Below are 15,818 nucleotides of genomic sequence, written 5' to 3' on the forward strand. Positions count from 1 at the left end.
TACAATGATGATGTGTATAGACGCCATAGACACTCATAATATGTTGGTTTAGCTAAGAATTCAATTTAGGCGATATCTAATTACGTGGTGTGACGTCAATTCGAACCAACTTTGTTGTACTCTGTACATTATTAGGCTTAAATTTCAATTTTCAAGCATAGATGTATTTAATATTTTAATAAGAGATCTGATTATAAATGGTTTTCTATTTTCATACCTTTTTTTTTTAACAAACCCGTTACCTACACATCAGTCGTGGCGTAATATAGTTATGTAATAATACTAATAAATATGAAAATTAATGAAACATTAAAAAGTATATCTGCAGAATACGGCATAATCTTTTAAATAATTATATCTGGCATTTTAATTTGTTGGCAACATCTATAGTATATTATTAAACAGTAAATTGAGCTTTATAAGACTTAGGATTACCTAACCACTTACAATTTATCTAAACATTTTTAATGCAAAAATACAAATTTAGTTATACGTTATACTTGTAAGTTGTAGGTATTATAGTTATGTGTGTATCCTTTCTTTTCGAAAACGTATTACAAATTTACAATTATGTCATAATAAAAAGGTGTTCCCCAGTTCCCCTTGAAATAGATGCGCACGCTCAGTAATCCTTCAAAAAAGCCAAACGTCACACGACATGGCTTTTCGTTGAGATTTATGAAGCAGATGTTGTGAATACAAAATTACATTAAATAAAATTCTTTTTTAGGAGACGAGACAAATATACCTCTTTGGCTCTATACATTATATCATGATTCATGACTATACATTGTATATTTGTGTAGTATAATATTATGTTACTATTTTAATTTTTCATATAAAAAAATGTTATTTTATATTAATTGTTAGTTATAATAATGTATAAATATTAAATATAATATGTTTATTAAATAAATATTTAAAATTAAACAATTTTATTTCACAAAAGTAGTAGGTACTACAAAATATGGATAATTAAGTTGATGCAATAAATTAATGCGATAGCCGATAGGTAGGTACCTATTTATTACTTCATTGAGTACCGTACTACCGTTTTATAATTTAAAGAGTACCTACCTACCTAATAGTAGATAATATACAAAGGTATAATGTGACACTAAGCTGGGATAGGTATTTAAATCAGCATTATTGATTTCGGAAACAAATTTTATCTAGATATGGATAGAATTTAAGTAGAACAATCCTAAATTTTACTTCCCACGTAAACATGCATTATACAATATAAGTTCATACATTTCAATAAATGTACATATTGGTATATTTACAAGTAATATTTATTATAAGTACTTTATGAACGATTTTTTTTTTGTGAATAGATAAATTATTTTTTCCTGGAATTACCAGTAATTGGATCTTCATTCCCACTGGAAAACTAACTCATATTTCAATTTTCAACTCCCAAGAAATTAATTTTTATTTTGGTGATACATAAATGTTCTCATATTTCAATCCTTTTAAATTTTTGTTGATGAGTTATCTTAAATATCAAATATCAATCAAAATCCAAGTAAGTACAATTGAACGATAACTCTGTTAAAAATCATACTTTTTATTTAAATCTCTGTAGCTTGTACCTATACAACTCAAATTTAACATATTATTATAATAGTTATAGTAAATTGTCCTATATTTTTCTATGAACAGTGTGAACTCTTTTTAGGGGCAAATTAAGCACACAAAATATTGTAGGTATATAATAATTGTAATAAGTTTACTTAAAATAACCGTGAATGGTATACTCTGAACTCGGAAGAAATTGTTGACACATTATCATAAAAATATTTAAACTAGAAAAAAATGTTGGTTTCACTGGAAAATGATAATAATAAATAATGATAAGAGTGATTGGCGGGTGTCTGAAATATATTTTGGGAAAACCTATGATAAAAATTACGAGCAAAAAATATTTGAACTTATAACTTTGGTAAATCATTTCTTAAATTTGATAAAGTATTCTCGATAGGTACCTACATTTATATTGTTGATGTTGAAATTGTACCTACCATGCCATTTGTTGTTTTAAACATTTTTTTTTTTTTGAAGCATACCTACACAAAACATAGCAACTGGTTCAGTCAAAACTAATTTGGTTTCATCACTAAAATTATATGATAATAATTTTGGCACGTTCCAATTACTATCGAATCATCTATTACTACTAAAGGTAAAATAAATTTAATATAATTATATCATTTATACATCTATTTAATGTTATTAGGTAATAATACCAGAATATGTTTTTGGTTTCTTAAAGTAATGCAAAACGACAAATTTTAATAAATTAGTAAAAATAATGTTTGTCTTTAATTTTGTTTTTGTATTTCTTAATTACTTCGATTTTGATATATTAAATTATATTTTATATATTTTCATTTTTACCTCTCAAACGTACCAACTAGTTATAATTTTGTATCAGAAACCACTCCCAAAGTTGAAGATTAACGAATTTTTTCATATTATTTATCACATATACAGTCAAAAAAAAAAAGATATATACATCATTTTAAAATTAATAACATTCATCGCTCCAAGCAAAGTTTAAAATGTATGATATCAAATGTTATATTTTTACTGTAGTAGGTACTTACCTATATATCAACAGTATACTGTTAATGTACCAATATTATAATTCATATTATAATTTTTACATTTAATATTGCTTATTTTTAATACTATCAGATGGAACACTAAATTGAAATTACGTGAATCGAGGATAATCCTTTCGAATTAATCAAATTTTGCTGCAAGATAGGTGTATAATATAGTATATAGGTATTAAACAATAAGCATTATCAAACCATATAATCAAACATTTGAAGTATAGACTGTACACATAAATAAACATCCATGGGATGAACAAAAACAATAATACGTCTGTTTATTATAGTTGACAACATTAGTATAAAAGATAAATTTGTGAACAATATATCAAGCTTTACCGTGACATAAATGTGCCACGGTTTTTTATTTAAAAGACTCGCTTATTATTATTTATTATTATTTGAATAAAACCATTCTAACCAGTGCAGAACTTTTCTATTCCAATATTTAGTATTTACAAGCGTGATACCATTTAAATTATTTATTTCCTTTTAAAAAATATTAATATTCTTAAATAACTACGTAATATCATCCCTAGAATCTTTGTCTTTTATGAATTTCTTATACCTATCTAAATGTGCTTAAATGGTTTGAACCCAATGACTTTCTAGCGTGTAGAATGTAAATATGTTAGTATTTTAAACTCGATCTAGACACTCGTATAATAATAATAATAAATAATGATAAGAGTGATTGGCGGGTGTCTGAAATATATTTTGGGAAAACCTATGATAAAAATTACGAGCAAAAAATATTTGAACTTATAACTTTGGTAAATCATTTCTTAAATTTGATAAAGTATTCTCGATAGGTACCTACATTTATATTGTTGATGTTGAAATTGTACCTACCATGCCATTTGTTGTTTTAAACATTTTTTTTTTTTTGAAGCATACCTACACAAAACATAGCAACTGGTTCAGTCAAAACTAATTTGGTTTCATCACTAAAATTATATGATAATAATTTTGGCACGTTCCAATTACTATCGAATCATCTATTACTACTAAAGGTAAAATAAATTTAATATAATTATATCATTTATACATCTATTTAATGTTATTAGGTAATAATACCAGAATATGTTTTTGGTTTCTTAAAGTAATGCAAAACGACAAATTTTAATAAATTAGTAAAAATAATGTTTGTCTTTAATTTTGTTTTTGTATTTCTTAATTACTTCGATTTTGATATATTAAATTATATTTTATATATTTTCATTTTTACCTCTCAAACGTACCAACTAGTTATAATTTTGTATCAGAAACCACTCCCAAAGTTGAAGATTAACGAATTTTTTCATATTATTTATCACATATACAGTCAAAAAAAAAAAGATATATACATCATTTTAAAATTAATAACATTCATCGCTCCAAGCAAAGTTTAAAATGTATGATATCAAATGTTATATTTTTACTGTAGTAGGTACTTACCTATATATCAACAGTATACTGTTAATGTACCAATATTATAATTCATATTATAATTTTTACATTTAATATTGCTTATTTTTAATACTATCAGATGGAACACTAAATTGAAATTACGTGAATCGAGGATAATCCTTTCGAATTAATCAAATTTTGCTGCAAGATAGGTGTATAATATAGTATATAGGTATTAAACAATAAGCATTATCAAACCATATAATCAAACATTTGAAGTATAGACTGTACACATAAATAAACATCCATGGGATGAACAAAAACAATAATACGTCTGTTTATTATAGTTGACAACATTAGTATAAAAGATAAATTTGTGAACAATATATCAAGCTTTACCGTGACATAAATGTGCCACGGTTTTTTATTTAAAAGACTCGCTTATTATTATTTATTATTATTTGAATAAAACCATTCTAACCAGTGCAGAACTTTTCTATTCCAATATTTAGTATTTACAAGCGTGATACCATTTAAATTATTTATTTCCTTTTAAAAAATATTAATATTCTTAAATAACTACGTAATATCATCCCTAGAATCTTTGTCTTTTATGAATTTCTTATACCTATCTAAATGTGCTTAAATGGTTTGAACCCAATGACTTTCTAGCGTGTAGAATGTAAATATGTTAGTATTTTAAACTCGATCTAGACACTCGTATAATAATAATAATAATAATAATAATAATATTATGTTGGATTTTTTAATTATTTTTGTATTGTCGCAGTATTCATAAATTAAGTGCGTATACGGTATACTGAATAATTTTTAAATGTTTCAATTTCAGTTTTTACTCAGTTAAATACTTACGTCTTACACTACATATTATCATAATATCCATTTAGAGAAATTAAAAATTTAAAAACCGATTTGTTTGTGATGAATTACTTACTTACAGAATGCCAATCATAATATAATATAGATTATTGATTTTAGATTTTATAATCTATAGATTCTATTTGCTTTGTTTTTGAACTATAATACTTATTTTATATAGATCAAAAACTGGATTAATAGTTAATACATTTTATATTTATTGTTTAAAAAATAGTAATTTCATTTTTTGGGGGACGATAATAGGTAGGTACCTACAAAAGAAACAAAGTTTTATATGTTTATTTTACTAAGCTTTATGGTTTTATTTTATTGTTACAAAGGTTGATTAAATTCGTGATTGTACTGCAATAGTACTAGAACTTTAAATGCCATTAAATGCGTATTTATTAAAAATAAAAAAAAACTATTTTGTAAAATAAGTGCACATAATTATATAATACCTACCTGTGTATTATTTTTTCAATGCTATATTTTTATATTCTATTGTATTATTTACAGTTATAAACTATAATTTAATGTTAAACGGTATGTTACCTTTATAAAAATATTTTATAAGGTATCATAAAGCCATATCATAAATGCTAATAACTATCATTAAATATTTAAATCTACGCATAATTTACCGTGTATAAGCCTGCTAAGCATTTATAATATACTAAAAATCTTTAATGTGGACAGTCTCTCTCCTTACGATAAATAACACATATCATATTAGAATATTATATGATAACTATAAAGTGCAATTGTAGTATACGAGCTTGACGTTAAAATACGAATTTAATACAATAACCCGCAGTTATTATTATGCGTTATAACTTGGAATAATATTATATGATATCGAAAAACATTTATTATAGGTTGAATCCGCATTGCAGTGTCTAGTACCTATTACCTAATATAATAATATATACATAGCAATTAATATTAATATACGCATTTTATTCGTATATTATTGTCATAATAATGATGTTATTATTTTTTTTATTTTTATTGCTATTTGATTTTTTTATCCCGTTTATTCTCGAATACTACGCCCTTTGCGTAACGGTGTGACGCACATTTGAACAGAGTAATAACATTAAAATACACAATTTTGTGTATTTTTTTTTTTATTAGTTTGTTTGTGTATAGTGTAATATGCGTGTGTGACAGTCATAATTGTAAGTGAAATCGACAATTAGTCGGTTGGTGGGAAAACAGCCGATCGTAGAGTCGCAGTTGCTGCAGTATGGTCATACTATTATATATATATATATATATAATAATGATAATATATGGTATCTAACCGAAGTAGCAGCGGTGGCGGCGGTATAAAAGCTCAGAAGGCCGAGTGTGACGTCTATTTTGGTCCGCATCGCCGGGACGGTGCCAAAAAAATGTTTTCCTTACACTCGCGGTCCGCTTGCGTCAGTACGATTCGCACGCCCCTCGCTAAACTATTTTCGTATTATCATAAGTACGGTGTTTGTAAATGTAATTAATTTTTTCACCAATATTTAAATTTACACACATAAGTTTATTCGTATAGTTTGTAATATTTGTATACGTATACTATATCGATATACATAAACACATTTGTTTGGTTTGCACGTTTATACAGCGTATTTACATTAAAATTAAATTAATTCTATATATTTTTTGTTCAAAACGGTTTCCAATTAGTTTTTTTGGATGTCTTTTGACGACCGCCGGCTGTCCGAGGCCAGAAGGGGCAGCATTAGTTCCTACATCAATAAAAAGGTACGATATTTTTACTGTTATTATTATTATTAATACAAATTATATTAATGTTACCTACAAAGAGTTTTTTTTCTTTCGATCAATCAGACATTTTTTTCAATACATTTTTCTGCTACTTACAAAAAATGTTTGAATAAATGTAACAATAAATTGTTATGCAAATAATAAAATAAAATACGAATACAATTAATTAATGTATACTTATAATATCTATAAAATGACCTAAACTCGTGTAAAGAAAGAAAGCTGCATTGAAATTATTTTTAATGATGGTATGTGAAGTACAGTATTAGTATAGACAGTATAGTATACACTTAAGAACCTACTAATAAGTTTTTAGAAAAGGCAATTAAAACTAAAATATAACTAATATAATATAAATGTCACTGAAGTTATACATTTGAAAATATTCAGTTACAAATTAGTGTCTTATGACATTGAATCTGTCGTTTGTAGGATTTGGTCCGATTATGTTTACAGTTTATAGTTTACACTGTGTCGACCTTGTTTGGTACATTAATCTTGTTGCTAATATTTTCACCCATTAAAATAGTTATAGTTATACATTATTTTATATTTCGGTGTGAACGTAAAAAACATAATCCCCCACCATGGACATAAGTATTTTTAAAATAACGAAAACATAATATTGCTGTTGTTTAAAATTACAAGTAAATGATATTTAATTATTCTATAAAATATACCAATTAACAAAAAAAAAAATCTGTGAGTTCAGCTTCTTTTTTTAATGATATTTTAATATTTTATGATTTATTTAACTATAATGTTAATATTTTATTAATATAATATTTACATAAATAATATTAGATGAATGTGAACATTAATTCTAACATTAAAATTACATATAATTATAGAGTAACAGTTTAAGAAATGTAAAGGATGTTATTCACTAGTTTTTTTTAAGTAGGAATATATTGATACATATTTAATATAGTTGGTTAGTCTCATTACTACTATAATTATATGAATTCAGAATATTTTATACTTTATAGCTTAAGCGTAGGTGCATACATAATTAATAATGAAACTACATCAGTTAATAATTTTCTATTATAATATTTATGTAATTACTAATTATATAGAGCGTCGAGGGTTCTGCTCCACTCCTATCGAAATTGCATGATATAAAATACATTTTATTTCTGTTGAATATATTTTTTGATTAGTTGAAATAACCTGTAATAACGAATTTTTCAAAAAGCATCTCATAAAATAAATTCTGACTTTTACTTAGTTAAAAGTGTAATAAGTATACTTATCTAATTCTAGAGATTTGTAATTTTTCAATAATTATCTAGATACGTATTAAATAATACACAGAGAACATTTTTGAAAATGTTTTATTTAATTAGTGATCACAATTTTGTATATCTTTAACATTCGTGATTTGTCGATATAATTTCAAATGTTTATATTACTTTTATTTATATTTTAAATAAAATTAACATAATGTAATTTTAATAAAATAACTAAGCACCTCAAACATTTTAACTAACAAATTAATATTTTTATGAATGCTTAACATTTTAATTATAGTGAAATCATAAATTTTATTTTAAGATTTATTTTTATAGAATTTGAAGGTTAAGGTATTAAAACATGACATTTTAATACAATAAAAATAATTAAATAATAAAAAATTAATAATTGAATTTGATAAATTTCATCAAAATCAAAATTAATTGTAGGTTCCTATTATAATAATTATTATTATATTACACTGATTTTTCGTTGTTTTAAAATATAAAATAATAATACTTCACTATTTTGAGCTATGTTAATTAAAAACCTAATAAATGTTTATTGTATCCATAATTTATATTTTGATTTAATGCCTTGAAAACGTTTTATATATAGGTATATATAATATGTATATATACAACCATATATAGCTATTTAATATGAATATATGAATTAGGTACATCAGCTGAAAATCAAAGCATAGTATGTACGGCATTGTGTTCCAATGTTTAATGAAACAAATTTTAACTCTGAAACATTATATTAAAATACGCTACGAAAACTGTCTAGATTTTTTGAATTATGATATTAATTTTATGTTGAAAGTCATTATTTTTATCAGCACTCTCTTAATTCTCTCATTCCCTTTCTAAAGCAAGGTTTTGGATACGCGCCTGCTATATATTTATGTATCCTGACAATAGTTTATCAATATATAAATAATATGATAAATTGTAAGTTGTATATAAATGTTAAATAAATATACTGATATCTATATTTTCACATAAATACTAAAAAGTGAAATATAGATGAATGAGGTGTAAATACTATAATTAATATATAATATTATATTATATGTATGATTTTTTAAGATGGTTCAATCAATAATAGAGAACATATTTCATTAGCTACTTTTTTGGAATTTTTATATTTAGTATTTATTATTATATTTTAAATTATAATAAATTTTCTTCACTATATTTAGTGTTGTTAAGCATAAGCACAAAAATTAAATTTATATAATAATAATAGTTAATTTCATGAAATAATTAATAAGAGGAGAGGTAAGAAAAAGCACATTATGTAATATGAAATTGAGTAATGATTAAAATGTGTCCATTATTAGTTATTACACTAATTTATTTTGAAACTATTAGTTTTATACCTACTTGTTCGAAAATGATAAAGGATAGTCATAAGTATACTGATTATTTTTTATTAAATCCTCCAAAAATATTAATAATGACTAAACTGAGTATCGGAAGGTGAAATGTTGAAGTTGTTTGCATACATTTTGAATAGTGGATTGGTGACAATAAAAAAATTTTGATTTGGCTATAGTTCAACTGAAATACTATAGTAACTGAATGGTTCTTAACGACACGTGAGATTGTGAGTATGAATTGTATTAACTCTTATGAGATTTGAATGAACCTTTTGAGGATAGACTTATTAAGTTATTTGATGTATGACTTTTTATGTAGCATTTGACGAGCCAAAAATATTGGTAACGGAAGTTACTAGTATTAAAAATAAATGATAAGTTTGAAAAAAATATATTTAAGAGATCTCTTTTTTCTTTTTTCTTTTTGTTACATTCAAAACATGTTTAAATGTAAAGACTAACTCACTCAATGCATTCGATGATATCCGAAGGAAAAGTGATATAATAAAGAGTGAAGACTAAAAATTGTGCCATAAACGAATTTTGATGTGTTAAACCAACTAAACAGACAAAAAAGATTTTCATAAAATACAATTAGACCTAACTTTTGAGTTACATAACGACGCTATTAAACAATAAATAGATAAATGTTAGAACTTGAAAATATTTTTTAATTTATAGTATACATATAATGGAGGAATAAATTGAAATAATATGAATTATTATAAATTCGGTAGTCAATCGAAGAGGAATTGGTTAGGTTAGGTTTATGACGTGTCGACAGTTCAACACAACAATATTATCATTATCAACTAAAATAATAGCATAATAATTATTTAGAAACCTAAAGAAGGTACCTACCGTACCTACCAGTATTGTCTTTTTTCATCAAGGTTAATCTAGGTAAATCGAATTTGATGAATAAATAAATATCCATGGTTATTGAGCTATTTTATCGATTTATTAGATATAATATCACGTATTAAATGGATTTTATTCACTTATTTGTTTAGAATATGAGTAGATTTAAAATTAAAATATTTTAACATACATGTATTATTTGTTTTATTTATTGTTTTAAATTTATTATAGTTAAATATTATTTCATATTTGCTTTAATTTGTATCATATACAAATTAAATTCCATACATGCTTATTTATTTATATTTTCAGTTAAGTTCCTATATGACTATATTATAACATAAAATATTTAATTGTAGCATCAACCTAATATTCTAAATATAAATTCGAATTTAATTTAATACAACTATATGAGTAGTATATAAAACACGGTTGACACTTAACTATATAGTATTATAGTGTTTAAAAGACTTAAATTAAATTTTATAAGTGCTCATAAAAAAAAAAACATATACGTACTAGATACAAGCTTAAAACATAAATTGATTAAACCTGTATTTAAATGTCAAGTGCTAATTTTTAAACGTACAATATCTATTAAAAAAAATCAAATAATATTGCTATGGAATTAAAAATGTTAATCGTAATTACAACTTTAAAAGTTTTAAAAACTAAAAAATCCATTAATATTAATTTGTGTAAACTTGACAGACGACTTGTATAGTAAAATTATAAATCTTGTATTGAAATTTTAAACAGGTTAGTATTTATTCTTTTAAATTCTATAAAATAATAATAAAAACAAAATTTCTCAAATTTTACCTTTAAACAGCCTAAAGTTTAATTATTGTACCGTTTTTAAAATATTTAAAGGTTAATATTCAATATTTAAGAGAATATGAGATAAATATTTTTTGAATAATGTTGATTTAATATGAAGATGTAGTTTAAAACTTTATAACTATATTTTCTTATTTATTGGAATATTTACTAAATGTTCTTGAGAACTATAAGAAATAGTTTCAAAAGGGCTTTTCTAATTTTCCATAATGCTTGTTTTATAATTTAGGAACTTAAGTAATATTCTTGTTTATACGCACTTAATCGTTTCATGAAAAGATAATTTGAATAGGATTTTGCAAAAATAATAAAAATCGACAACGGTTATATAATGAATACTTTTTTATTATTTTTACACAAAATAATATTTTAGTTTGATATTTTACCAAACAATTTTTATTTTTCTCTAATGAACAATCTTTAAATAAAATTTTCGCGAAAAATACTTCATTGGATTATTATTAATTGTAAATAATAATAAATGAAAAGAGCTTGCGATTTAATTAATGATAGTTTTAAACCATTATGTTTTTTAGACTTACCCTGATTTTTAACATACTAACATAAGTATTTAATTAGGCGTGGAATCAAAGAATGAAAAGAAATATAATCTAATTTAATTATTATTTATTATTATATAATACAAGTGTTCTTAATAAATCTTATAAAACAATGCAAATAATAACACCCAACGGTTATAATAATACACAATAGTACAACTAACTACAATGCTTTAATATTGAATCATACATTTTCAAATTTTTTTTTTTTTTTGATCGGTAAAATTCCTTTAAAATGTAATATACAAGGTTCCACGTGTATAAATATATTTGTATGATATACATAAACTCCTCAACATTTCAACAATTTGCAAATTTATTTTTAATGTTATTAAAATAAAATATAACACGGGTTTTCTATGTAATAAAATAAATATAATATAATATAGATACAATATAGTATTTTAAATAAAATATTTATGCTTAAGTGAAAACAAACTCAATCATTATAATGAATAATTTATTTATTTTAATTATTATATATAATTTAAATGTTAAAGTGAATAAAAAGTGTTGTAAAAGACAGCTTTATTATAACTGTTATTCATTATCATTTACTATGTATAATAAAAAATAAAATGTATGGTTACAATTTAAGTTCGTTATAAAAATTTAAACTAGGTAAATTATTTTTTTATTTTAGATTCAGAGTGGAGCAATGAATGTTATGATTTTACATTAGTTTTTTTTTTTTTGTAAGAGTACATGATACGTTGTTGGTAAATTAATATTCGATCTTTGAGGGTGATTTTGGATAGTAAATTGAATATAGTTTGTATTTTAAAGAAGTAAAAAAGGATATTTTAATATCCCCAGTACATTTTTTTATGATCTGAAAAAACGGATATTTTTATGCTAAACCAGATTTTGACTAAATTGATTTATTTATTTCTTTAAAATTCAAAAACAAATAATCATAGATACTTGAATTTTTCACCAAGTATTTAAACTATTGTTTTATAAAAAATATGGAATAACTTTAAAAGTATTTTGACTTTTTTAAAGTTCTTTATATAGACAATTTAAATCTTCAATTTTGTTTTTTATTATTATTATTTTATAATTACCTAGATTCATAATAAGTGGTTCATTTCCTAATTATTCAAAAATATCAATAATATATTATAGTCACAATATTTTTTATAAGCATTTGAACTTAGAAATTTGATAAAAAAGGTCGTAAAAATCTCGAGAAATACAAGTTATTTTGTAGTTAAAAATAAGTATATAAAAATTGTATAAAATTTTTTTACCAAAAATCTAATTTAATTTTTTATGAGAATTTGAAATCCAAATTTTCGTAATATTGAATATTCACCCATATAATATTTAATTCTTTCAGAATGATTTTGTTTTTTATTACAATTTAAAAATAAATAACCTTAAATACTTGAAATTTTCATTTATGTTATCATTTTCGTTATAAAATAATGATATTTTCAAAATATTATAACTTATTTTGAGCTATTTATAAGCATATCAAATTTTATTTTTTTAACAGAATGACATAATTAAATTTTTAGTTAGGTATATAAGTATGTAATATAATATAAGGTATAATTAATATTTTCGGGAAAAATTATATCAACTTACTTTAACAATAAAAACCAAATCAAAAAAAAACATATCATAAAAAATATATTTGAGAATATATAGAACTATTTTCGTTCAAAAATTTTTTTTTTATACAATGATATATCATTGAAATTAAATTTAACACACCATACACACATAATAGTAAACCACTCAATGCCTAATGTACAGCAAAACGGAACCCACTTGTTTCTCTTATTTTTAATTATTTTTAATATTTTTATTGTACCTAACGTTAATTGTGTTGACTCAATCAGTTGTACACAAGTACAATAAATCGTATCAAAAAATGTCTAATTGCGGTGCTCTCAGTGTGTAGAAAGATACTATTATGTGTAACCGGGTGTAGGAATTAGTAGTCTATACATGCAGTATGTACTTAATACAATACCAGGAGATAATAGTTGTAGACTCATATAGTGATATATAACTGATTGAAATATTTACAGTGATAAAATGAAAAATATTAGTAGATATAGATGCTTAAAGTATTTTCGTGACTCGAATAACTAATTATTTATTTGTATAGAAATAAATTTAAACATTTGAAAATAAATTTTTTATGCAAGCACTATTAAACTAATAAAACTATTGACAATATTAGTATTAATACAGTTAGAATATTTAAAGAAGTAACTTTATTTCAAGTCAAAAATTTAGCTTTAAAATAGTAAAATAATTATATAATATAATATAAATTATCATTTAAATAAAATATTTATAAACCTTAGAAAATAGGTATTAATTTATGCAACTGATTAGGAGATTTTTTTAAAATTATATGCTTATCATACTATTGAAATTTAGTACCTACCTATATATTTTAATGTTAATAATAATATGTATATTTCAATAAAATATTATTAATTATTTACCCAAGTAAATCTTGGTAAAATTATGATTTATTTTAGATTCGAAGTACTCATAGCAATTAATGTATTGATTTTACAATAATATATATTACTGTTTATACCGACAGTCATAATTATTTGAGGCAGAAAAATGCTTAAATTTCAACTTTGAGAGTGGTTCATGGTAGAAGATTGAATTTATTGAGAACTTAAGAGACTCAAAAGTAAAAAAAATTTTTAAATAATAAATAAATAATATTTAGAAATTTACTTGTAAGTGGTTTACAGTAGAGCGACAATTATCCGTACTAATTGGAATGAAGAGGGATGCAGCTAATTAAATAATTATTAAAAGTATCAAATTAACATGAATTATAAGTTTTATGTGATTAAAAATAAAACTTATGTATAACATATATAAGTATAATATGATAATATAAAATATATGTGTGTATGTATCGTTAAACGTACCTAATTAATAATTATATAATTAATTTAAAAAATAAAATAAAACTACATTTTTTTTCTTCAAAAAGTAATGTGAATTTACCTACTATACAAATTACAAAAAGTATAGATAATTATTAACAGACCGAATATAAATTGACGTTCGGACAATTGACGCTCCGCTGTATTACAATTTTCTATGATGTATAATAAATTTAATATAGCAGTACTTAACAAGAAAGAATTATGAAATATCCTTATAGACTTATTGATTGCTCACAATTGTTATTCGTATACTATTATATAGTTAAATTAAAATTTAACACATCCGTTATAGTGATCTATACTAGATACCTAACCTAACCTATTATACAGCAAATCATAATATATTTTTTCCGTAGTCTATTAATTAAATTGTACTCAAGACTAGCGTCTGCAAGTATACAAAGTACAAATATTTTATACCAGTCAGGTTATAATTCTATATATTTAGTTGTATTTCAAAGTCTAATTATATTATTAAAAACGTTTATGTTTATTACTGTTGATTATATTCATTGCATTTTTGTTCTTCAAATAACCTTAAACCACTTTCTTAAAAGTGGTTTGTATAATAATAGAATCGCTATGATTCAGACGTTCCTTTGCATCCGCACTACCCAACACATTCTGTAGTCCGATATTATTTATTGTTAGTAAATACCTACTAAATTGTACTTAAAAATCACAATGAATAATATTTATAGACAAATTGAAAAGTATTTAAAAGTATGTTGTAGGACCAAAGATGTAAGTAATATCATTTATGATGAGAAATCAATCTTATTAAAAAATTAAAAATAATTATTTATTTAGTTATTATATTAATATTAATTCATATGACATAAAATTTGTTAAAAATTTTTTTTTTTTTTTTTTGGGGGGGGAGGGGGGGTAGTAATATTTTTAAGTTTTATTTTTTGTAGTATTTAACTACCATACATATTAAAAATATTATCAATTGTTGGTTTTCAAAAGATAATTAAGTTTAAAATTTTTGATATGGAATTCTTAAAGAGATTATCTATTTTCTGAAAACATTCATAAATCTATTATATAATAGAATAATTTATAGCGTTAAAAACTTCAGTTAATACATATTTTTCTAAAGAAGTCACAAAACTATGTGAGTATTCATAGATATGTTTCATAATACTTAGTAGCTAATATTTAAAATTTTATTTATCATATTATATATTTTGTCAACACTACATATAAAAGTATATTTGAGTATGTTATTATATAAATTAAAAACATATTTTGCAAATTTTTCAATAGACCACAATTATAGAATTGAATGAGTTTGAACAATTATGAAATAACAATACAT

The 15,818-nt window shown here is 22.9% G+C and overlaps 1 protein-coding gene across 1 annotated transcript in view; it reads left to right on the forward strand.

The window, feature by feature from the left end:
- The first annotated feature begins 6,315 nt into the window (after positions 1-6,315).
- The window catches only part of LOC114119983 (uncharacterized protein ZK1073.1), a 30,387-nt gene continuing 20,884 nt past the window's right edge, over positions 6,316-15,818 (forward strand). Inside the window, exon 1 of the mRNA XM_027981738.2 lies at positions 6,316-6,650. Coding sequence (XP_027837539.2) covers positions 6,582-6,650 — 69 coding nt within the window. The 5' untranslated portion in view covers positions 6,316-6,581. The remainder of the gene's footprint in view (positions 6,651-15,818) is intronic.

Source organism: Aphis gossypii, chromosome 3 (assembly GCF_020184175.1).
Source record: "Aphis gossypii isolate Hap1 chromosome 3, ASM2018417v2, whole genome shotgun sequence".
Taxonomy (NCBI): Eukaryota; Metazoa; Arthropoda; class Insecta; order Hemiptera; family Aphididae; genus Aphis; species Aphis gossypii.